Raw genomic sequence first — 21,118 nt, 5'->3', positions numbered from 1 at the left:
CAGATCCCCCTGACACTCCCAGCCCCCACCTGCTCCCCCAGCTCTCCCCATGGTTGCCCTGCCCGCCTCAGCTCCCGGCCCTTTAAGACATACAAAACATTCCCCCCACACCGCCTGAACTCTCCAACTGCTGCAGCGGCCTTGGGGCCTCAGGGGGATCATGCAAAGCCCCGTCATACAGCGCAGGGCAATGGGGCAGTGGGGATCGCCCCCCCCTGCAGGCAGCAGCCGGGGGGCTCGTGGCAGAGCCCTCCACGTGGTGTGGGGCAGTGAGTGTGGGCTTTTTTTTTTCAAAAAGCCAGGAGCTGGGGTGGGGCGGAGCAGTCATCGAGAGTGGGAGGGGATGGGGCCTGTGTGGTTCAGAGATTCGGCTGATTTTGGCGCAGATGAAATCTTGGATTGGCAGCAGATGAATCTCTGAATCAGATTAATCCAAATCAATTCAGGACAGTGATTTGAATCACCAGATCGAATCACTGTCCCCTGAATCCGAAGTGAATACTAGCTGTTTCGCACAGGCCTACTCTCCAGGCCCTAATATACTTATAGGCTGCCATCAAGTCCCCTCTGAGTCTTCTCTTCTCCAAGCTGAGATGTGAAACTGTATAGAACTGTTAAGGGTCATGGAGAGATCTAAAGGGCAAGAAAACATCAGTAGAAAAAATAGTCTACCTGTGGTTTGGGTACAGACTCTAGGGCAAATTGCTTAAGGGCCTTCAAGGAAAATATGGGGCAGAAACAGAGTCCTCACTTCACTCCCTGTAGCACAGAGCCCCTTTGGAGCCATGCTGGAGCTCTGTATTTAGTACAGAATGCAAGAACCCTTTATAGAGCATCCTGCTGCAAAGGGAGAAGATTCCCCTATTGAATCACAGCCTGCTGCCCCACTTCTCCTATCCAAATAATCCCCATAAATGACCAATTTCAGCAGATGCGTGAAACAGAAACAGACTGTGAGACAAACTCAGTATCTGGGTGGGAAAATTCATTGCTTTTGTTTTTTCTTATTGCCAGGTGCCAGGTGGAGGGGACTCCGCAATAAAGATGATCCCAGCAGCTATGCACCTATATTTATGTCTCAAGTTAATCAAGTCACCCAATAATCCACTCAGGAGGAAGTCAGCTTCCCTCCTGTTGACAGTGACAGTGACATGCCTCATTTTCTCCCTTGGTCACATAAGGATCAGGAATACGAGGGAAAAGCTCTAAAGTCTAAAATGTGTGCTGTGACTACTCTGTTCAAGCCTGCTATTTGCCCATAGACTCACTCAATGACCAGCCTACCAACTCTTCAGCCGAGTAGGTGTTAGCAGAAAAAAAATGCTCCCCCTCTCCAACAACAACAAAAAAATATTACCAGGAAAATAAAAAGTATGTTTCATGCACGCATAAATGGGTATATTTATACATGCATTAATGAGCATGTTTGCAAAAGAAAGAAAAGAAGATAGAGAGGAAGAAGGGAAGTGAGGGAGAGGTCAAGGAAAGAAGGAAGCAAGTTTTTATTCTTCTTACTTCTCAGAAAAAGCTCTCCTTTGCCTTGCATGTTTAAATCAATGTAAATCTCTATAATTCCATGTCCTCTCTCCAGTTTGTTATTAAATTCTCCTGAAAGTCTCATTTCCTTCACTATGGTTGTTTCATTCTCCACCTGGTTTCCCACTGGAAACCTTAAAACTCTGAATAGTCAGACCTCCCCACATTGAGCAGGGTTGTAGCTGGCTATTTCCATGGACTACTTGGCCCCTTTGGTCATCACCAGAGATTCTGGTTTTCTTTGTTTAAAAATTGCAAATTCTCTCATTCAAAACCCCCAAATCTCTAATTAAAATAAAACACCACTATATGTATAGGTATCAGTTGAACACAATGCTTTAGTGATATATTTACAATTTTAAAGCAATTTGGAAGCCTACTAGTGCTTCAGTCACTATAATAAAATACATTCTAAATACCTATACATTTGGATGTTTGAATATGGCTTTTTTACATGGAAAATCAGAGCTCTCCCTGCCTCCTTTGCTCAGCAGGATGCGGGTCCAGCTGTGGCTGTCCCACCCACTGCTTTGTGGCACTGAGCAGCCCTGACATGCCAGTGCCCTGCCTATGCAATTGCCCCTCACTCCCAAGCCACAGCCCCCCAGCCCTGTTGGTGTGAGGGGCACAACTCTACACTGCCACCCCCACTACTGCTGGGCAGGCAGGCGGTGCCTTGCCATAGCTTCACAGAGCACCCAGCAGCGGCACAACCTTGTTCAGGCACACAGCCATGTGCAGGTGTATGCGTGCACATGCACATGTAGCTCCCTGCTGATTGCCCTCCTCCCACTTCTTCCAGCCCCTTGCAGGCTGCAGTTTCCTGCAGTTTTCTCCTTTAAAGGAGAAAATCTGGGTTTTTCTGCTTAAAATGAGAAAATCTGCATTTTACTGCATTGTTCCATGGTGAATGGAAAACCCGGATCCCTGGTTATCAAGAAGAAACTGCCTTGCACTGAATCCATGAGGCTAAGGAGAGACAGGGAACCCACAGGATGCTGAATCTGTCACCACAGCTGTACTTCAATGATTGTAGTCATCAAAACTGCCCCTGATGTCAATTGTTCTGCCCCTGAGAGCTCAGCTACTTCCTCCCTATTATCCTACCCCAATCACTGGTTTAACTGGATGATAATATACACTAGTAGAGTGATTCTTCAACCTGTCTGGATAGTCCTCTGATTCCATATCCTGAGTATCAAAATAGCCAAACACATTGTTACTAGGGCTTAGGGCTGTGTGAAGCTTCAATCCCTGATTCTATCTGGCGGAGATTCGGCCCGATTCGGTGGCCAAATCTCTGAATCTGAATTAAATCAGAGGACTCTTTAATCTCTCTAAATTGAATTGGAACTCTCTGAATCAATTGTGAGAGATTTGGAAAGATCTGGCCATTTGGACATAGACACAGTTTTAAATGTTTTTTCTACATACCTCAAGGTAGCAGGTAGCTTGTGACCACTGCAATGCTGGGGCAGATGATGCATCCCACAGAAGCGTGGGGGGCTCCCCAGCGCACTTGGCAGCAGACCCAGAAGTGGACCAGAAGCACTTCCGGTCCACTTCCGGGCCTGCCAGAGAGTGCGCCGGGCCCCCCACCCCCACCCGTGAGCTCAGAGACTGGTGCCTCTTGGGCCTGGGGGAACAACCAGGGTTCCCCCATGGCCAATCACCGAGCTGGGAGAGCACAGGGGTGGCCCAGAGAAGTCCCCAGCGGACTAGGAAGTGGATCGGAAGTACTTCCAGTGCTCCTGTGGGATGCTCCATCTGCTCCAGCATTGCAGCATTCACAAGCAATGCCTGGTACTTTAAGGTATGTAGAAAAAACATTTAAAGCTGTGCCTATGTCCGAATCGCTGATTCTCTGAATCAGCATCGAATCTTCAGATTCGGATTTGGCCGAATCGAATCAGGGACAGTGATCCAAATCAACAAATTGAATCACAGTCCCCGATTTGGGCTGAATCCAAATCGAATAGAGTCAGTTTTGCACACCCCTAATTGTTACCTAAGAGATGTTGCATGTATAGTTGTTCTTCAAATTTATTTTTCTTCCTTCTCTTCTGTTTACATTTCCCTTTTCCCATTCTTTCCTTTCAATCCCTTTCCAAAAAAGCTCACTATATACCACCAGAAGCACACACATTCTATTTTGAAAAACACAGCACTTGTAAAATTAAACTGGAAGGTATCCTAGTTATTAAACAAAAGTTATTGAACGTACTAAAAGGATAAACAAGATAAATTGAAATGGCAGTGGCCTACAGTAGGCCAGAAATATAGTGGAGCAAAATATTCAGACCAAGACATTTTTTCACTAAAGAGTATACATTCAGCAATTCCAAAATACTTCCTATATTTATGTCCATTTTGCTAACTTGTTAATTTGGAGGAGATACTTGAAAAAATAGATATTTATAATTTGACATTTTGTAAAGAAAATGTTTCATTCTTTTCAGTCTGAAATAACTTTTCTGCTTGGGACATTTCTTTAATTATTTTTTTTAAAATATAATAATAATAGTTGACGGGTATCAAAAACAATGCATTTTTTTTTGCCTGGAATGCAACAGTTCTTTCTTTTTGATGAAAGTGAACCAAACATTTTTATTTGTCATTAGTGCAAAGTGGGTGATTTCTGCTTTTTAAAAAAGGTTCGCTTCCTGTTGACCAAATACTCTTCACTTTTCAAACAGTTGAAAAAATGTTTTTAAACTAGGTTTCCTTCCATTCCAAAATAAATGTTTTAAATGTATTTCTTTATATTTGAATTTATTTTCAGATGAAACCAAAATGAATATTTTCCCATATGGTTTTTCTAAGATTGTCAGTGAATCAATGAACTACAATTCTACCAAATCTATTCCCATGTAGCTTTGTACTCTTGGATAAAAGTCAAAACACAGTTTCTAATGTTAAGTATTGCATTTTAACAAGGATGAAGATAAGTTGGAGAGGGTCCAGAGACAAGAATTTGATAATGTGGTAGGAATTCAAACCATAAAAGGTAGGAATGAAGGAACTAGCTATGCTTATGTGACACGCTATGGTACTGTTCATAATATCTTGAGTTTAAATGTGTTCATGTTGTAATTATATTGCTTAACTCCATTTCTCTGATAAGCTTGAACAAAAGATAATAGTATTGGTATTTTGAAACTGATCTGTGGCCTGGCTGCTGTCTGGTTGTTATTGACCAATAAATGTTGTTTTGTGTATGAAGAGCTGCTTGTTTTACTGTGGGCGCTGACAGAAGCGACATTTGTCATGCACTTGCCCCCTTGAAAGCACTCTACAGCCATGCCCTGACAGAAGTGCACAGCTGCAGACTGCTTTAAAAGTGCCCAGTCATGCTTCAAAATGGAGCACCTTCATTAACTTCTGTCTGATTGGGGCTGGGCTGATACAACCCAGTCCTGTCCCCCAGGTGCTGTCTTCAGGATGGGAGGGGGAGAAGGAAGGGGAGGAGAGGAAACCCACCCACTCTCACTCCCACTCCAGTGCAGTTTGGACAAACCCCAGCCCAAGCTCCCTCCCCTCCCTTCTCCGATTCCAATCCTGCAGACAGTATCAGAGCTGGGGAGGAGGGGGGCAGGGCTAAGGGAAAGAAGCTGCAGACGTGCAGCTCCTCCCTGATCAGTTCCAAAGTGGAGCTTGATCCCTCACCCTCCCAAACCAACAGTGAACCTTTCTTGAGTGTCTGTGTGTGGGGGGTGTTCACTGTAACTCATGGCACTTTTTGTAAAGCACCATGAGTTACAGCAGGAAGCTGCACATCTGTCAACAAAGTTATTGCATATATCTTGTGTTGGCTTGGTATTTAAAGGTTTTTAAATATAAGGGTTTCAAGAATGGTATTTAAAGGTTTGCTTTTGGGGAATTGACTTATAGGTGTGTGTATATATATATACACACATACATTCAAATGGTTCAGGTTTGGAAGCAGGGGTTAATTGATTTTTAGGAGCCTACACATACAGAGTTTCACACAGCCTTTGAAGCAGACAGGCTGTCTAACACAACAAGGCCAACAGACAAGCACAGTCTGGGAAAATGGGGCCATGTGCCACTCTGTTCCATAACATGAGATAAGGTGGCACCAGCTAACAAGGCCCCAGAGCAGGGGGAGGCCGAGTCCTGTTTTTGAGGGAACAGACCAAATTGGAAGGCCCAGAAAGACCAAATTAGTATGTGTGCATGTGATAAGCTTCATGGACATGTGACAAATACAGAGAGAAACCAAGCAGTGATAGCCATAGATGACGAGTCAACAGGCATCATCAGGAGGGAAGGAGAATACAAAAGAAGGACTTTGAAGCAGCAAAGGGGCCCTCCCCATCCTGCCCTGGTCCTCCTCCTCTCCAAGGGGGGTTCCTGTCCCCCAGAAGCATCCCCGAGGCCACCATGGACAGAAGGTATACTACCATCCCATCTCATCCACCACACTGCGGGGTGGGGAGGGGGTGGCTTTGGCATCCCACCTCCAGGCTGATGACATGCTGACATCTGACATGTAAGAGAGCCTCAGAGTGTATCCTGCATCTTGGCCAGATGTACTTTGGCTCTGATGACAGTCCTAGGATTTGGTAGATACATAGAATTGCTTGAATGTTCGTATTGGTTGTTTTTTTCTTTTATCACTGTGTGATGGGCTAGCTGGTAATGATTTGGCCCAGGGGTTTTGACAGTGCAAGAGATGATTGGAGGACTTGGGATTCCCTTTCCTCACCAATCAGACCCCAGAGACTCACCCTCCATGTCCCCTGTTTGGCCTCTTGGGACATCTGGAGGGGGATAAAAGGGGCAGCGCAGCTCTCTCAAGAGAGAGCAGCAAGGGACCACAAGGAAGGAGTTTCAAAGACCTGGCAAGAGCTGTGCCAGCGGGGCAGGAGCAGTTGCCCCAGAAGAAACTGAAGGAGTGGGACCTGCAAGCAGCAGTAGGACCCTCAGCAGCACGGTGTGCGGCTGGCAAGACAGGCTCCCCACCTGGGCTCCAGGATCCCTCTAGGAGAGGCTGCAGCCAGCAGGAGAGGTTCCCCAGCTCCAACAAGAGGCCAGGAAACTCAACATCAGGCAGGGACTGCTGGAAGGTCAAAACCCCTAGCAGCTAGGAGTAGTGCTAGCACTGGTGGCTGTGTGGTAGTGTTTCTGTTTACTACATAAGAGATCTCAGTTCACAGCCCAGCTGGGGTGAGTGAAATAACAGGCAGATGTTCTTGTTGCAGTGGAAGGGGTTCATTGTGTTTTCCCTCTTTCCTCCCTCCAGGGACCTTGGCTCTATATTTCTTGTTATTTGACATGTTGTATTTTGCGCATTTTAAATTTCCCCAACCAGTATTGTTTGTTCTGCTGTTTGTGTTTTATATTTTGTTAAATCTGTCTTTTGTCAACTGGAAGAATATGTGTATAATTGTAAGTGCCTAACCTTTATTGAATCCTGCCCCCTTGGGGTGTCGTAGTGTCCCCTATACCCCCTGGTTTCTACATGTTATGTTCCCACTACTGTTTTCTCATTAGAAGGTATATGGTTAAGTCCCCATTGGTGGTCTGGCTCTGCTCTATAGGGGAAGGAGGGTCCCTACACATCCCATAGCACTTGTGCATCTGCTCTGATCCCTTCAATTGGAGAGGGGGTACATCTTGGAGTACCGCCCGGGTTACAACTGTGTATCAATAACTTTGCCTATTATCAAATGGAAAGGTCCCGCTCAGACTGAGGGTGGGTCCCTCTGGGTACTAAATCCAGAGCCAGCATCTTGGGGCAGACTTCATCCCCCTGAAGAGGTAAAGTTCCTCCTTAGAGCTAAGCCAAGAGGTTGTTCTCTAAGGGGACCACGGAAAACCAGAGGAGACCAAAAGACTGGGTCTCAGAGTCCGAAGAATTATTGTGTCATACTCTCTAGAAGTTATGCCTGGGCTAGCTTCAAGGGGCACACCAAGAGACTATTAGCCTGGGGGTCCCAAGCAAGTGTTCTTCTGAGGAATCTGTGACATCTTAGTCTGGAGCAGTGATTTTCAACCAGGGTGCCATGCAACATTAGCCATGTTAGGAGTGGAAATATGATTCACAAGACAAACCCAGAAATTTTAAATAGGAAACCATCATGTTAAAAACATTTTGATCTGTTGTGGCTTTTCTGAGTTCTTTGCAACAGAAGACTTGTTCTAGTATTTTTGTCAAAAATCAAGCGAAAGCTAAGAGATGACATTTTCTGAGGTGTACCATTAGTCTATCAAAGGGTGCCTCAAATCTTAAAAAGGTTGAGAACCACTGGGTTGGATAAAAAAAATAAAAGATCATTAATTAAAATTCAGGAGAGGGTTCAGAGGAAGGCCACCCGCTTGGTGAGAGGGCAGTAGGACAGGCCCTACGAGGAGAGACTGAAGGACCTGAACCTGTTCAGCCTCATCAAGAGGAGGCTGAGGGGGGACCTGGTGGCTGCCTACAAGCTCATTAGGGGGGATCAACAGCAAATAGGCAGAGCCCTTTTCTCCCCAGCACCACCTGGGGTGACGAGGAACAATGGTAATAAGCTGATGGAGAATAGGTTTAGGTTAGAGATCAGAAGGCAATATTTTACAGCTAAGGTGGCCAAAATCTGGAACCAACTTCCCAGGGAAGTGGTCCTCGCCCCTACCTTGGGCAAATTCAAGAGAAGGTTGGATGATCACCTGTCTGGGGTCTTGTGAACCCAGCATTCATTCCTGCCTGTGCCAGGGGGTCAGGCTAGATGATCTGTTCAGGTCCCTCCTGACCCTAGCTACTATGAAACTATGAAACATAATAATAATATTTATATAGGTTGTCATAGAGAGGATGAAAAAATGACTCTCTTTTTTTGCCTCATAGGGCAGAACACAGGATAGTAGATTTGAAACAAAGCAAAGAAAATTAAAATTAAAAATGAATTTAAATGAACTCTAAATTAACCCTCCTAACTCTAAAAACACTATAACACTGGAACAAGCTTCCCAGGAAAGTTTCAGTGAGTCCTAGATAGGTATTGTGCAGGGGGGCTTGGATTAGAGCTTGAGGTCCCTGCTAAACATATAAATCTATGATTCTAGATGTAGTTTCTATTCTTGGACTTGCTGAGAAAGAACCTTCTCTTCCCCATTTCTAAGAATGATGGTGCTGACTCTCACAAAACATGTAGAGAAGAGATGTGTGTCATTGCTGCGTGGGAGCCCAGAAAGCATGCTGATGGTTGCTGCAGAACAGTGATTCTCAACCAGGGTGCTGCAGTACCTTGGGGTGCTGTGTAGTCATTTGAAGTGTGCTGTGGGTTACTGCAAATATTAGAGCTGTTAGGCACACAAACAGCTATGTATGATTCACAAGATAAACCCCGATATTTCCAATAGGAATCTAGGATCAAAACCATTTGGACCTGTTGTGGTCCATAAGCTCTTTGCAATGAAAGAATTACTTTTTTTTTTTCCCATTTTCCAACAACCATGTGTAAGCTAAGCATTTTCTGAGGGGTGCCTTGAGTCTAATGAGGGGGAGCATTGAATCTAAAAAAGTTGAGAATCACTGCTGTAGAAGAACATAAGTATGGTACATGGTGTTTAAGGGCTAAAGTAAAGCAATTTCTAGTCCCTGAACTGTACTGTTTTATACATCTCTTGCAGCAAGCACACAGTAACGGACAAAACACTGTGGTCAGCAGTTCTCAGGAAATACTGCATTTCCTCCATGCCAGTGTACAGTCCATCTCAGCACATATGGTCTTATCAAAAGACAGGGGGAGTGAACGCACATTGCCCAGCATGTTCAGCAGAGCACAAGGACCTTGTTTCTTTTGGGAGAATTAAGAGCCCAATTCCAAACTCCAAGGATTCAGGCCATCATGGAACGCACTGTCCTCTTGCCTCTGCTAGGTAAGTGAGTTCCTTTCATTTTTCTTTTGTTCATTCTTTTGTTTTTTTAATCAACCTCATCCAATTCCAAGGTGTAGAAGCATGCTCTCCACCTTTCCAAAAGTGTCCCTGACTCTTCCATGCCATTCCCTCCCCTCCATTGCATTCATCCTACTCTGAGGTACTCATACCTTCTTTTCTCTCTTCCAGTCTCTGTCTGGATGGTGCCCTGGCTGGTGTCAGCTAAAGGTAATGATGACTGTTGCCCTTACTGAGATATCTCTTTGGGAACCAAGGGTATCTATGAATTGGATTCTTCTCTTCTCACGCTCCAGTAATTAGAAGCCCAGGGCAGGGATATTTATAGGACCTCTCTGGACAAGACCTTCCTAAGTTGCTGAGGTCACTTCTTAGTTGTCAATTGTGGCAGAAATCATTCCAATCAAGTAGCCATTGCCAGTCTGTTGGTGAAATGAGCTGGAAGGTCTCCACCATTATCCCGACAGAGGCACTGTGGCTGAGAAAGACAGAGTCCAAGGAAGAGCAGGTTGGGGTCCCTTTCTGGGGAGTTGAGTAGGGCAGGAGGGTGTTTTTCCAGCTCTAGATTCATAAATTTGGGGCTTCTCAGCTCAGCCCATAGCAGCAGTGTGTTTGAAACCATTTTAGGAACTTGTATAGTCACTGTGGAAACCTGACTTACTACATAATTACTCCTCTTCCCCTTCTACCCCACATCTGTCAAGGATTTCTACTTCTCTTTTCTCTTTTAACCTTTCCTAGAGAATGGAAGTGAGGGCATCTCACAGAAGCCAAGCTATATGTATCACTGTGAGGCTGCCCTGAAGTCTCCTGAAGGAGAACTGATGATCTCCCCAAAGTTAGGTAGCTTCTGACACCTTAATACCCCTTGTGTCCTATTGAGGATTTAGAGACTCAGGGCTCTGAATGGTCTCTATGATGTCTCCAATACATGCTCTCACTTCTCCATTTTTCTTGTTATTCTCCTTGAGGTGGTATCCTCTGAGCTACTTCATGGACTTCCTGGGGAAGTTAGGCAGATAAGATGGCTGGGAACCAGATCAACAATAAACTGAATCTACTCTCAATCTGTGACCTCATTCCACCCTTAAAATGTACGTTGGGCAGAGGCAGTGGAAGAGGGTAGGAGTTCTCCTGCCCTGCCAAGAGTGTAAGCAAGTGTATCATCCTCAGTGTCTTCTCTAAGAGCAAGCATGGATGGACTTCCCCTCCTGCCCTACTCATGCTTCCCCCTAGCACAGTGATGATTGGAGTGAACATCCCATTAAGAGGCATCAGGAGACTCACAGTTCTGAGGATGAAGGGCTGTTTCAGATACCATCATTGACTTAGTTATACTAATGTAGCCCCACTCTGCCAAAGAAGAGGTTACATTTCCAAACTCTTCATCCCAACTGGAGTGTCTCAAAAGTTCCTTTTAAGAAACAAAGAGTTGCATTGTGTGTCACCCTCATGATCCTCAAGTTCAGGGCCTTAAATCTGGGTGTATGGTGATGATTCCTTCAGCCTTTCCTGCCTGTAGTCCATATCTGGGAGTTCAGTAAGGGTAGGTATGGGTTTCTTCATTGAGTTCTGAGTCTCCCTTCCTTATGACTTGGTTATGATGGAAATTTTTCTTTCCCAGATTTCACTGAACCCCCATCCCTCTCCCTGCACCCTAAGTATCAGATGTATTTCACTGGTGAGACAGTTGGTCTTACGTGCTCTGCTCCTCCGTCAGTGGGTCGGATTAATGGAATGGAATATTACAGCGATGTCTCCTGGGCCACAACAATAATTGTTTCTTCTGGAAAAAGCTTCACTGTCAATCTGACACTCATGGGGCCACCGCGCACAGGATCTTACACCTGCACATATTCTATATCCGGTATGCAATCCTCACGTAGCAATCCTGTGACCATCCAAGTTACAGGTAAGCTGACTGTTATCTCTCTTTCCTCATAACCTGTACCCTGCCATCCATCCCTCTGTCCATCTGCCCATCTGTCTGTCTGTCTGTCACCCAGAACTTCATAGGGACTCCGCTCCCTTTAGCCACTTTTATGATCCTTCCAAACACTTGCTTATACACAGTTTTTTGTAAGCCTGATTGCATTATTGATGCCATTCTAGATGAGGGCCCATCTTTCCTTGCTGATTATCAGAAACACATCATCTACATAATGTTGTATATGCCATGGGATATTCTCCAGCCATTCAACTCTCAGCAACATTGTTGTCCAGCAGACCATACCAACATGACTGCCAACTAGTCACAACATGGTTGGCAAACATAGCAGTCCACTTAAAAATACCATGCTGATATGCTGTGGCTTCTCACACAACAAAATGGACACTAAACATGGCCAGGCAATAGGGAATAGCATTACCTTTTAACATAACCACCAAACAACTAAAACACTGTTCCCAGAAAAATAACTACCCTGACCTAATAGCATAGTAGTTCAAAACGGCTACTGTATTGGCAACACAGTAGCACAGCCACTCTATTTTCAAGGTCCCATCAGTCTTTCCAGTGACTGCTCAGTTGACAATAATATGACAATTTCATATGGTTGCCCAAAGGCCAAGAACCTGGCCATCCAGCATCTCTCTCCAAATGCCAACTACATGACCTCTAAATGTCCAGAAAAATAACTGACCAAAGAGTCAAGAAAAGATAGTGCCAACCTCTTGTGGTCTTAAGAAGAAGAATTAAATCACTGACTCTCAATAATTACTGCACAAAGAACTCAGGGTCTAAAAAGTGGTAAGAGGCATTGGTTCAAAGTACCATGCTGTGTTTTAAGCATCCTCTCCATGTATCTTCTATACCCTTCCCTGTTAACCTCTCTACTTTTCTGCCCATGCCTTAGATCTACCTCTACAGCCTGAACTGATAGTAAATCCCTCATCTGGTGTGGTGAGCAAAGGAAAACACTTGGTTATTACTTGTATATCTCCTGGAGATGTTGAGGAGAAAAGGTTTTACTTTTACAAGGATGGTGCCAAGATTGTTCCTGGGAATAAAGATTTTGAGTTCAGCCCTGTAGAGCCTGGGAGTGGCTCTAAGAAGAACTCTGTGCTCAGCATCCCATGTGTAAATCCCAACATCATGGGAGAATTCACCTGTGAGTATGAGAAGAAGGTGAGCGGAAGGTGGGTCACATCTCAAAGAAGCCAAGCTGTGAACGTTACAATAGCAGGTGAGGCTGCAATGAGTTCCTGTGTGTCAGGCAACCAGTCCAGCTTGCCTGCTTGCCCACTTGCATGCCTGCGTGCTTGCCTGCCTATCTATCTATCTAGCCTCATACAAAAAAGATTACACACACACACACACACACACACACACACACACACACACGGTAGAATATTCTTATGTTATAAATGTTCTAATGTTATAAATGTTATGTTATAATGTTATTCTTATATATTCATTTAATGTGTTCATAGATTTAACAAACATAAAAGTTGTATAAACATGAATGTTATTCACAGATTGCTTTAGATACATGGTCATCCCAAGTGCTGAATCTGGTAGCTGAATTGTTGAAAATTTGTGGCCACACAGAAAGCACCAGTTTTTTAGTAAAAGGACAGACAAAATGAGGGAAGGGGAAAGCCCTAGGGGCATCCCTGTAGTCAGTTAGCTGTTTGTGATTTGTGCAGGAGGAGAGTAAAGAAAAATGCACAACATATTTCTGTAACAGGATGCTTGATAGGCTGTATACAAGTAAGGTATTATGACAAGTGATGCTTCTCAAAGGCTTAACTAACAATTTCAACACCCTGGGCAGATATGTCCAGAGGTACTAGGACTAGATGTGGAGAGAGAGAGTGGGAAGGCAGTCGTTCCTTGTACCCCGTTCCCTGCCATACCCATGTCCCCTCAATGCTCTGTGCTTGTACCCTCTGGCTCCTAGCCTGCCCCTTCTATGATTTGATAGCAACAATCTCTGGGCTGCCCTTGCCACTTAATACTAGCCTGGAGAGCAGGGAAGGGTCCTACCCCCCAGCCCTGCCCTGCTCTGAGAGAGCGTGGGGGACTGTGCACTGCTCAGCCATGCAGAGCCAATTGGAGCAGGAAAAGGAGAATCCTAAAACACTGCATCTCCCAGATGCCCCAGGAAAAAAAAATATAGCTTACAGGGTGATGGTTGCTGCTGGCCCCCTGCTCTGTATAAACACCTAAGACTGGTGTCCCACTTGCCTTGTCCTAGTTATGCTGCTGGTATTGATCTCCCTTCTCATGCCTGCAGCTCCCATAACACTCTATTGGGATAGGGAATGTATAACTCCATTATGGCCCTACTTTGAGCAGGAGGTCGGATTAGATGTGACCTCCTGAGGTCCCTTCCAGCCCTAATTTTCTATGATCCCATGATTCTGTGTCTTGCTGATGGAACATAACCTTAATCACTGAAATAAATGACTTGGTCAGTTTGGGCTCTCTTCTCTGTCCTGAATGAGGAATAACCCTTATTAGAGGCAACAGGTCTGAGGCATATCTAATGCTTCTGGCAGGAGGGGATAATATGGATATATCCACACAGTAGATTATATTCCCCCCCTACAGGAGGCGGTAGGTACATATACATGCACATGCACACACACATGTGCTTGCACACACACACACACACACACTGATAAGATCATGTGGTACAATGACAAGAAATGATGTAGGATGTACTATTCTCAACCCATATCAGATGACTACTAGGGCTGTGCGAAGCTTCAGTCCCTGATTCAATTTGGCGGAGATTCAGCTTGATTTGGTGGCCAAATCTCTGAATCTGAATCAAATCAGAGGACCCTTTTATCTCTCTGAATCAAATCGGAACCCTCCGAATCGATTCGGAGAGATTTGGAAAGATTTGGTGATTCGGATATAAACACAGCTTTAAATAATTTTTCTACATACCTCTAGGTGGCAGGTGGCTCATGAATGCAGCAATGCTGGGGTGCAGGCAGTGTCCCACAGAAGCATGGGGGGCTCCCCAACGCACTCAGCAGCAGACCCAGAAGTGGACCAGAAGCGCTTCCAGCCCACTTCTGGGTCTGCCAGAGTGTGCACAGGGGGCCCCCACGCCCCCACAGCTCAGTGACTGGTGCTTCCTTGAGGGGCACCTGGGGTCCCTCCGTGGCCGATCACCCAGCTGGGGGGGCACGGGAGGGGCCCTTGCATGCTCCCTGGCAGACCCAGGATTGGGCCAGAAGTACTTCTGGTCCACTTCCAGGTTCGCTGCCAAGCACACAGTGACTTGGGAGGGAGCGGGGGCCTGCACTCCTGCAGGACACTCCATCTGCCCCAGCATCTCGGTGTTCACGAGTGGTATGTACCTCCAGGTATGTAGAAAAAACATTTAAAGCTGTGTCTATGTCCAAATCGCTGATTCTTTGAATCAGCATCGAATCTTCAGATTTGGATTCAGCCTCAATTAATCGAATCGCTGTCCCCGATTCAGGCCGAATCCAAATCCGAATTGAATAGGGCCTGCTTCACACACCCTTAATAGCTACCTATTTTTCCCTTCTTGAAAACCTCTGAAGAGGGAGACCATATGATAAAATGACAAGTCACAATGCCTCACAACTTCCTTGGGCAGCGTCTTCCATTGTCCTATGAGTCTTACACTTAGAAAGGTTTCCCTGAACTTGAATCTAACTGCTTTGCTGCTTTGCTGCTTTGCTGCATCATGTCCTGTTCTCTGTGGTAGGATGTCTTTATGACTCTCTGTCACATATTTGATAGTGGTTATTGTACTCCCCCTTAATGCCCTTTTTTCATACTAAATGCACCCAGTTCATCTTTGTCTTTTGCCTTTGGATCTTCTCTAGTTTATCTGCTTCTTTCTTAAAAGTGTTACATGAAGAACACATAATACTCCAGCTGATGCCTAACCAGCACTGATAGACCAACCCTAACACTTCCCAAACCGTGCGTGTAAAACTTCTGTTAACATAACCTAAAAATATACTTGCTTGTTTTGCAATATCATCATGCTACTGGTTTATGCTGAGTTTAGGGAAACCTACAGCTTAGTCAGTAACTATTTGTGCATTTGGATTTTCTACCCTAAGTATGCAAAACTCTAGTTTTGTGTTTAATTTTTGTCTCAGACCAACATGGCTATCAAATACATCCCTTCCCTAAGTATAATACCCCACAATTTTTTTTGTTGAATTTAGCATGTTGGTTTATGTCTCAATTCTCTGGCTTAGTGAAACCCTTTCCTAATCCCCCCAAAGTGTCTACAGTCCCTCACAGTTTTGCATCATCTGCAAACGAGACCAGTAAGCTGTCTTTCCTATATCCTTCCTTTTGTCCTCTGTCCCCATGCACGTACCCAAAACAATTCTCATCTCTTTCAGCAAGGGGAAGCAGTCACTCACTCTAGCTATGGACAAATACACTTCATAGAAAGGGGAGGGAAAACTGCAGCTGGGGCAGTCATATGAGCCTTTCCGGTGTACTTTTGCAAGGCAACACAAGTTCAATCCCTGTCATTTGCACTTTGAATGAAATAAATGATAATTGCAACAGTTTTGCTGAATTTGTATAGTTATAGTAGCATATAGATGAAGCAGGTGCACTCTTACAGCTTTTATTGGTATCATTTGATATTGGTATGATGTTTACATCTTTCTGTTTCAGTGATTCTCAACCAGGGCATCACAACTTCCTTTTGAAGGTGCTGAGGGATGCTGAATAATATTAGCAGTGTTAGGTGTGCAAAGACCTACATATGATTCACAAGATAAACCCAGAGATTTCAAATAGGAATCCATAATGTCCAAAACAGTCTGACCTGTTGTAGTCTTCCTGAGTTCTTTACAACAGAAGAGTTATTCTATTATCTTTCTGTAATACAACAAACAAGTGAAAGCTAAGAACTTGCACTTTCCAAGGGGTGCCTTGAGTCTAAAAATGTTGAGAACCACTCTTTTATACCTTGCCCTTGCCTACCCATCCCCATGCTCCTGTCCCAACTCACACAAACATACATAAAACAAATCTTAATATCTCCAGCAGAAGGAAGCAGTCACACACACATATGCAGAGACAGACAGGGCAGGGGATCATATTTCTCATTTTTTTAAACTTTTGCAGAATTCAGATGCACCTTGACCAGGCTACTTGCTGTGGGTGGGTCCTTCTTCGCTATTAATGGTCTCATCTTCCTGATTGCCTGTATCTGCATGAAACATGGAGGTAACTGGCTCCTTCCTTATATTTTGCCATCTTGAGATAGCTCAGACAAAAAAGAAAGTTGCTGAAGTTCTCCAAATAAGAATCACCAGGAGGAAGTGGCCGTTTTTGTCTAAAATGCCACCTTTTCTGGGGTAAGGCAACTAGCGAAGCTCTAGTGCCACTTTGGGATGGCTTATCCACAGATGAGATGCAGCCAAATCTGGGTGGAGCTCTGTAGCAGCTTTAAGTTCATTGTCAATCATTTCAGGAGAGAGAAGAGTAGGTTGCTAAATCCTATTGACGCTACAAGGACGGACAGATTCAGAGAGATGGAATGAAATGAATAATGTAGGGCCATAGCATGATGCAGGGTTCCTGGAACAGACTTCTTAGGAAGGTATTTGGCAGCAGAAGCATCAATGAAAATGGTAAGGGGAACAATCAACCCATGTACATATCAATTAAAGACCAGCATGTCCAGCATAACTATTCATGGGAGACTGTCCCTAAAGAGTCACCCATCCTGCACTTACAGCACAGCTAACCCTAGTGCTACCCCAGTCCATTAGGCTCAGCACTGGCTATGATAGGAGAGCATCCCCAGCTGCTACCTGCAGCGCAGAACCCTGTCATCTCCACCTGGGACACTGTGGTCTGCTCTGGATAGGAGGGAGAACACCCCTATTGTACCACCCAGCTCCTCTCTTTGCCAAAGTGTCTCTAGTGGAATTCTAGGGTATCATTTTTCTGCAACAATTGGGAGGTAAAAAAGCAGGGGTGTCAAAATCAATGGGCCTTGTGGGCCAAATGAATAATGTGGGCAGGAAGAAACCAAGCATCCCAGGCACTTGGCTACCACCATGGGAACAAGCTGGTGTTGGGCTTGTTCTTGCAGTGCTGCTGTGGCTTCAATCGTTCTCAGCAGGGACTTGGTTGCTGTTACCGAAAGATCCCCCATTGCAGCCAGGGTCAGAGCAAAGTTTGCAGGCTGGATGACCCAGCTCTCTAGGCTCAATCTGGCCCATGGACGATATGTTTGACATCCCTGCCCTACACAGACACCCTACATCCTGGCAACACAGCACCCCGTAGTGGTATTCTGGAGCATTGGTTTTCAGCAGTGAATACGAAAGCACCCTCTTCAGCGCACCCTCTTCTACCCCATACCACAGCACCTCCTTGTAACATTCTGGGGCCTTGAATTTCTGCAGGGAAAAGTGTCAGCCAGCTGCCCACTGCATCACAGCACCCGGGAGTCTGAACTTCAGCATTGTGACTGCCAAGGCAGAGTACTCCCCACCCTGTTTCCTGCAACACCATGCCCTTTAGTGATGCAGAGTCCTCAGGGGGTGCATCTACAAGAGACATTTACTGTGCAGTAGACTAATTAGCTGCACAGTAAACATGTCGGTGTGCCCTATTAGATTGAAGGAAAGTAATTTACTCAGCAGCAGGATAGTACTTGTAGATACAAGTACTATCCTGCTGTGGAGTAAAAAACGTTGTAGCAGCGCATGTGTAGATGCTGCCCTGAGTGTCTGGGGCATGAGGATGCTTCAATGCATGGGCTAGCCCTGTGCTGAAGCACCCTCATGCTGCAGCCAGCCCTTCCTCAGCATGTTGAGATGCAGGGAGCAGCTCCAGGCTGGAAGGCTGACCCCTGAGCCCCCTGCCAGTTAGGGCTGCTCTGACCTGGCTCAATGTGTTGTGATCCTAGGCACATGTTCAAATGCCAATAAACTCCACTGTTTATTGTGCTGGAGCTTATTGCTCCCAGGCACGTGGTATGAACATGCGCCTGGGAGCAATAAACTCTGGAGCAATAAACATCGATAAACAATGGACATCTTGCTGGGATCCTTTGACCCTAACTGACTTTCTGCCGCTGGGGCAGGGGGCTGGACCCGATCTTCCGAGGTCCCTTCCAGCCCTAATGTCTATGAAATCTATGAAACTCAGGAGTTTATTGTTTCATATTCATTTCATGCGTAGATACATCCAGGGAACTGTAGCCCAGTTTTCCGTATTTGCTACAAAGGGTCTTCCACCCAAACACACTCCAACCGTAACACATCTTAATCACAGATATGACAGGTATAACATTTTCTTTTTATTCACAGATTCCCAAGAGAATGCCAAGAATGACATGCAGACAAAGCAAAAGTCCTTAGCCTCGTTCTCTCATAAAAAGTCAAGCACAAAGTCTTCCAGGATTTTTGATACTCCTAGATATGTGCTTCAATTTCAGCCAGTGTCATACAAGCATAATGAATATGAGTAAAACGTCTGATGCCAGAAATCCATAATGTAAATGGTCTTTCCTTAATCAAAGATCAACAAGGCCCTTGGCCAGTTCTCCATCCCAATAGTATTGCAGCAAGTAAATACTTGAAATGTTACCGGAAAAGCAAAATGTTTTTGCATCAACTTAATCTTCAACAAAACCAGAAACATCCAGAGCAGTCTGTTTGCAATGAGCAAGCAAAAAAAAAAAACCCCAAAAAACCAAAAAAAAAAAACTAGAAAGGAAAGGGAAGTTTATTTCTATTCTCATTATCTCAACAGAACATCATTTGCAATACGCATTCAAAATTATGTGAAAATGTGTACGTTCCCTCTTTCTAGTCTATGATTAAACCCTTATTCTCTTTGTCTCCCTGTCTCCATTTCTTCACTGGGTTTATTCCATCCACGACAGAATGTGTGTCATTGACCCCACACTGCTGACAGAGAGGGAAGGCACTCCTTCAAACTTCAATGGATTAAGCTTTCACCCATTCAGCTGGACCACTTTGGTCATCTGGATGAAAACCCAGAGAGAATGGGGTACTCCACAGAAAACGACACTTGTCAGTGCAGCTGTATTCTTATAACATCTGTTATTTCAGTGAGTCAGAAGATCAGTGACGCTTTCACTGTTTATTTTGCATTTTAGCAAAAAAAAAAAAAAAAAGGATTCAGGGCCATCTAAACATTTTGTGAATTCACATTGATTTTATCAACTTGCTAGTGTCTGGGGAGGGGGAACCCTTAAATAAATTAAAGTAATGAGAACTAATTCATTTTTGGAATAAAAGAGTTGAGGGTTTATTTGTTTAAAATTATAATTTTCATTCTAATAGATCCTTTTGTGCCATTTAAAAAAAAATTGTAGAAGTGGCTCCAAATCAAATCAAAATGAATTTTTAACAACACTGATCCCTTTCTATCCCCTCAAAGTTTTAGTACTGAAATTCTCTGACATTTCAGAAACAATTCCTTTTTATCAGGCACAAAACTATGTATCTTTTTCATTGGCCAGGATTTCTGAAAACGTGGCATTTCTATCTGCAACCATATTCCACACTTTACTTCTTAATTTTTCTTTTTTCTTTTCTTTTTTTTCCTCCACTGCTTCTTTTCTGTGGAGATAATTTTCCCAGCCTTTCAAAATTAACAGGAAAAGCAAATCAAAAGGCACATCTACCTTCTAACACAAGCCAATCATGAGACTCCGGTAGGCTTAGGGGGTGCTTGTACATGGGAATCCAACTGAACTTGAAATTTCACTGCAGAGTATTGTAGCACACTACTTCTAGCAGCCATCTGATGCAGCCCTTTGGCTAGCCTTGCTGCCCTCTTTTTGGATCCTGTTTCCTGCTTTTTACCCCTCAACGTGCTGGCCACAGCACAGACTCCCCAAAAGATCAAGGCCCCATTTTTTTAGATGCTGCATGGGAGACTGGTGCCTCCTGAATCTGGGGGGGCACCCACAGAAGCTGGCAGCAGTGTCGGCAGCGGGGACAGGGCTGGCGAGCACCCTCAGAAGCCAGCAGCAGTGGCAGTGACGGAGAACGACCCTGCCCAGTTGCCTATGTGCTGCACAGACATTAACCAACATCAGGACCGTGCTCCTTGCTGAGTTCTCCATTGACATCAGGATGTGGCCTCCTTTCAAAAAATGTAAATAGATTAGGGAGCAAGATCGTTTAGCCATCTCTGAGGTGAGGAAACTAAAGCCCAGAGTCAGTGACTCACCCACATTCGTGCAAGCAGTAGGAGCTGAACTCAAATTGCTAGAACCTGGGTCGTGCCTCTTCATCACAAAATGTTGCTCTTGCAGCTTTAACAGGCTATTTTTATCTCCACAGAGTATCTCTCAGTGACAAGCCAGTCTGGCTGATCATTTGTAAATGATTTGGGGCTGATAGGCAGGGAGAGGCAGGGAGGTAGAGGAAGTGGTGGATAAGTGAGTGTCTTAGTTATCATAGTGCCTGGCTCTGTTTTCTCCAGCTTGACTTCACCCTCTGTGTAACTGTAACAAGTAGGATGTTTCCTTCATAGGCAGAGCAAGGCCTGGATGGGGTACCCCAAACTACCTGAGGGCACAAACAGGCACCTTGCCTGTGAGTGCATGTGGCAGGGCACTGTGGGTGCCTACCACTTTAAGGGCCTGGAGCTGGCAGCCACCAGGTGCCTGACGAGGGCAGCCATTTTGGAGGCAAGGGCTGCCTATATAAACAGGGCAGG

General features: G+C 44.9%; 2 protein-coding genes across 2 annotated transcripts in view; both read left to right on the top strand.

Moving 5' to 3' along the window:
• The window catches only part of LOC102384906 (immunoglobulin superfamily member 1-like), a 9,724-nt gene extending 7,846 nt beyond the window's left edge, over positions 1-1,878 (top strand). The window contains exon 8 of the mRNA XM_006037898.3: positions 1,015-1,878. Within this exon, the coding sequence (XP_006037960.1) occupies positions 1,015-1,103 (89 nt within the window). The 3' untranslated portion in view covers positions 1,104-1,878. The remainder of the gene's footprint in view (positions 1-1,014) is intronic.
• A 7,350-nt stretch (positions 1,879-9,228) lies between these two features.
• Positions 9,229-19,262, top strand: LOC102384656. Its single transcript, XM_006037897.2, has 6 exons — positions 9,229-9,420; positions 9,610-9,648; positions 11,063-11,350; positions 12,294-12,623; positions 16,529-16,630; positions 18,730-19,262. Exons 1-6 carry the CDS (start codon positions 9,390-9,392, stop codon positions 18,888-18,890), a joined length of 951 nt encoding a protein of 316 aa, XP_006037959.1. The 5' UTR covers positions 9,229-9,389; the 3' UTR covers positions 18,891-19,262.
• Positions 19,263-21,118: the final 1,856 nt, after the last annotated feature.

Source organism: Alligator sinensis, unplaced genomic scaffold, assembly GCF_000455745.1.
Source record: "Alligator sinensis unplaced genomic scaffold, ASM45574v1 scaffold25_1, whole genome shotgun sequence".
NCBI lineage: Eukaryota > Metazoa > Chordata > Crocodylia > Alligatoridae > Alligator > Alligator sinensis.
This window is presented reverse-complemented; position numbering and strand designations above follow the sequence as displayed.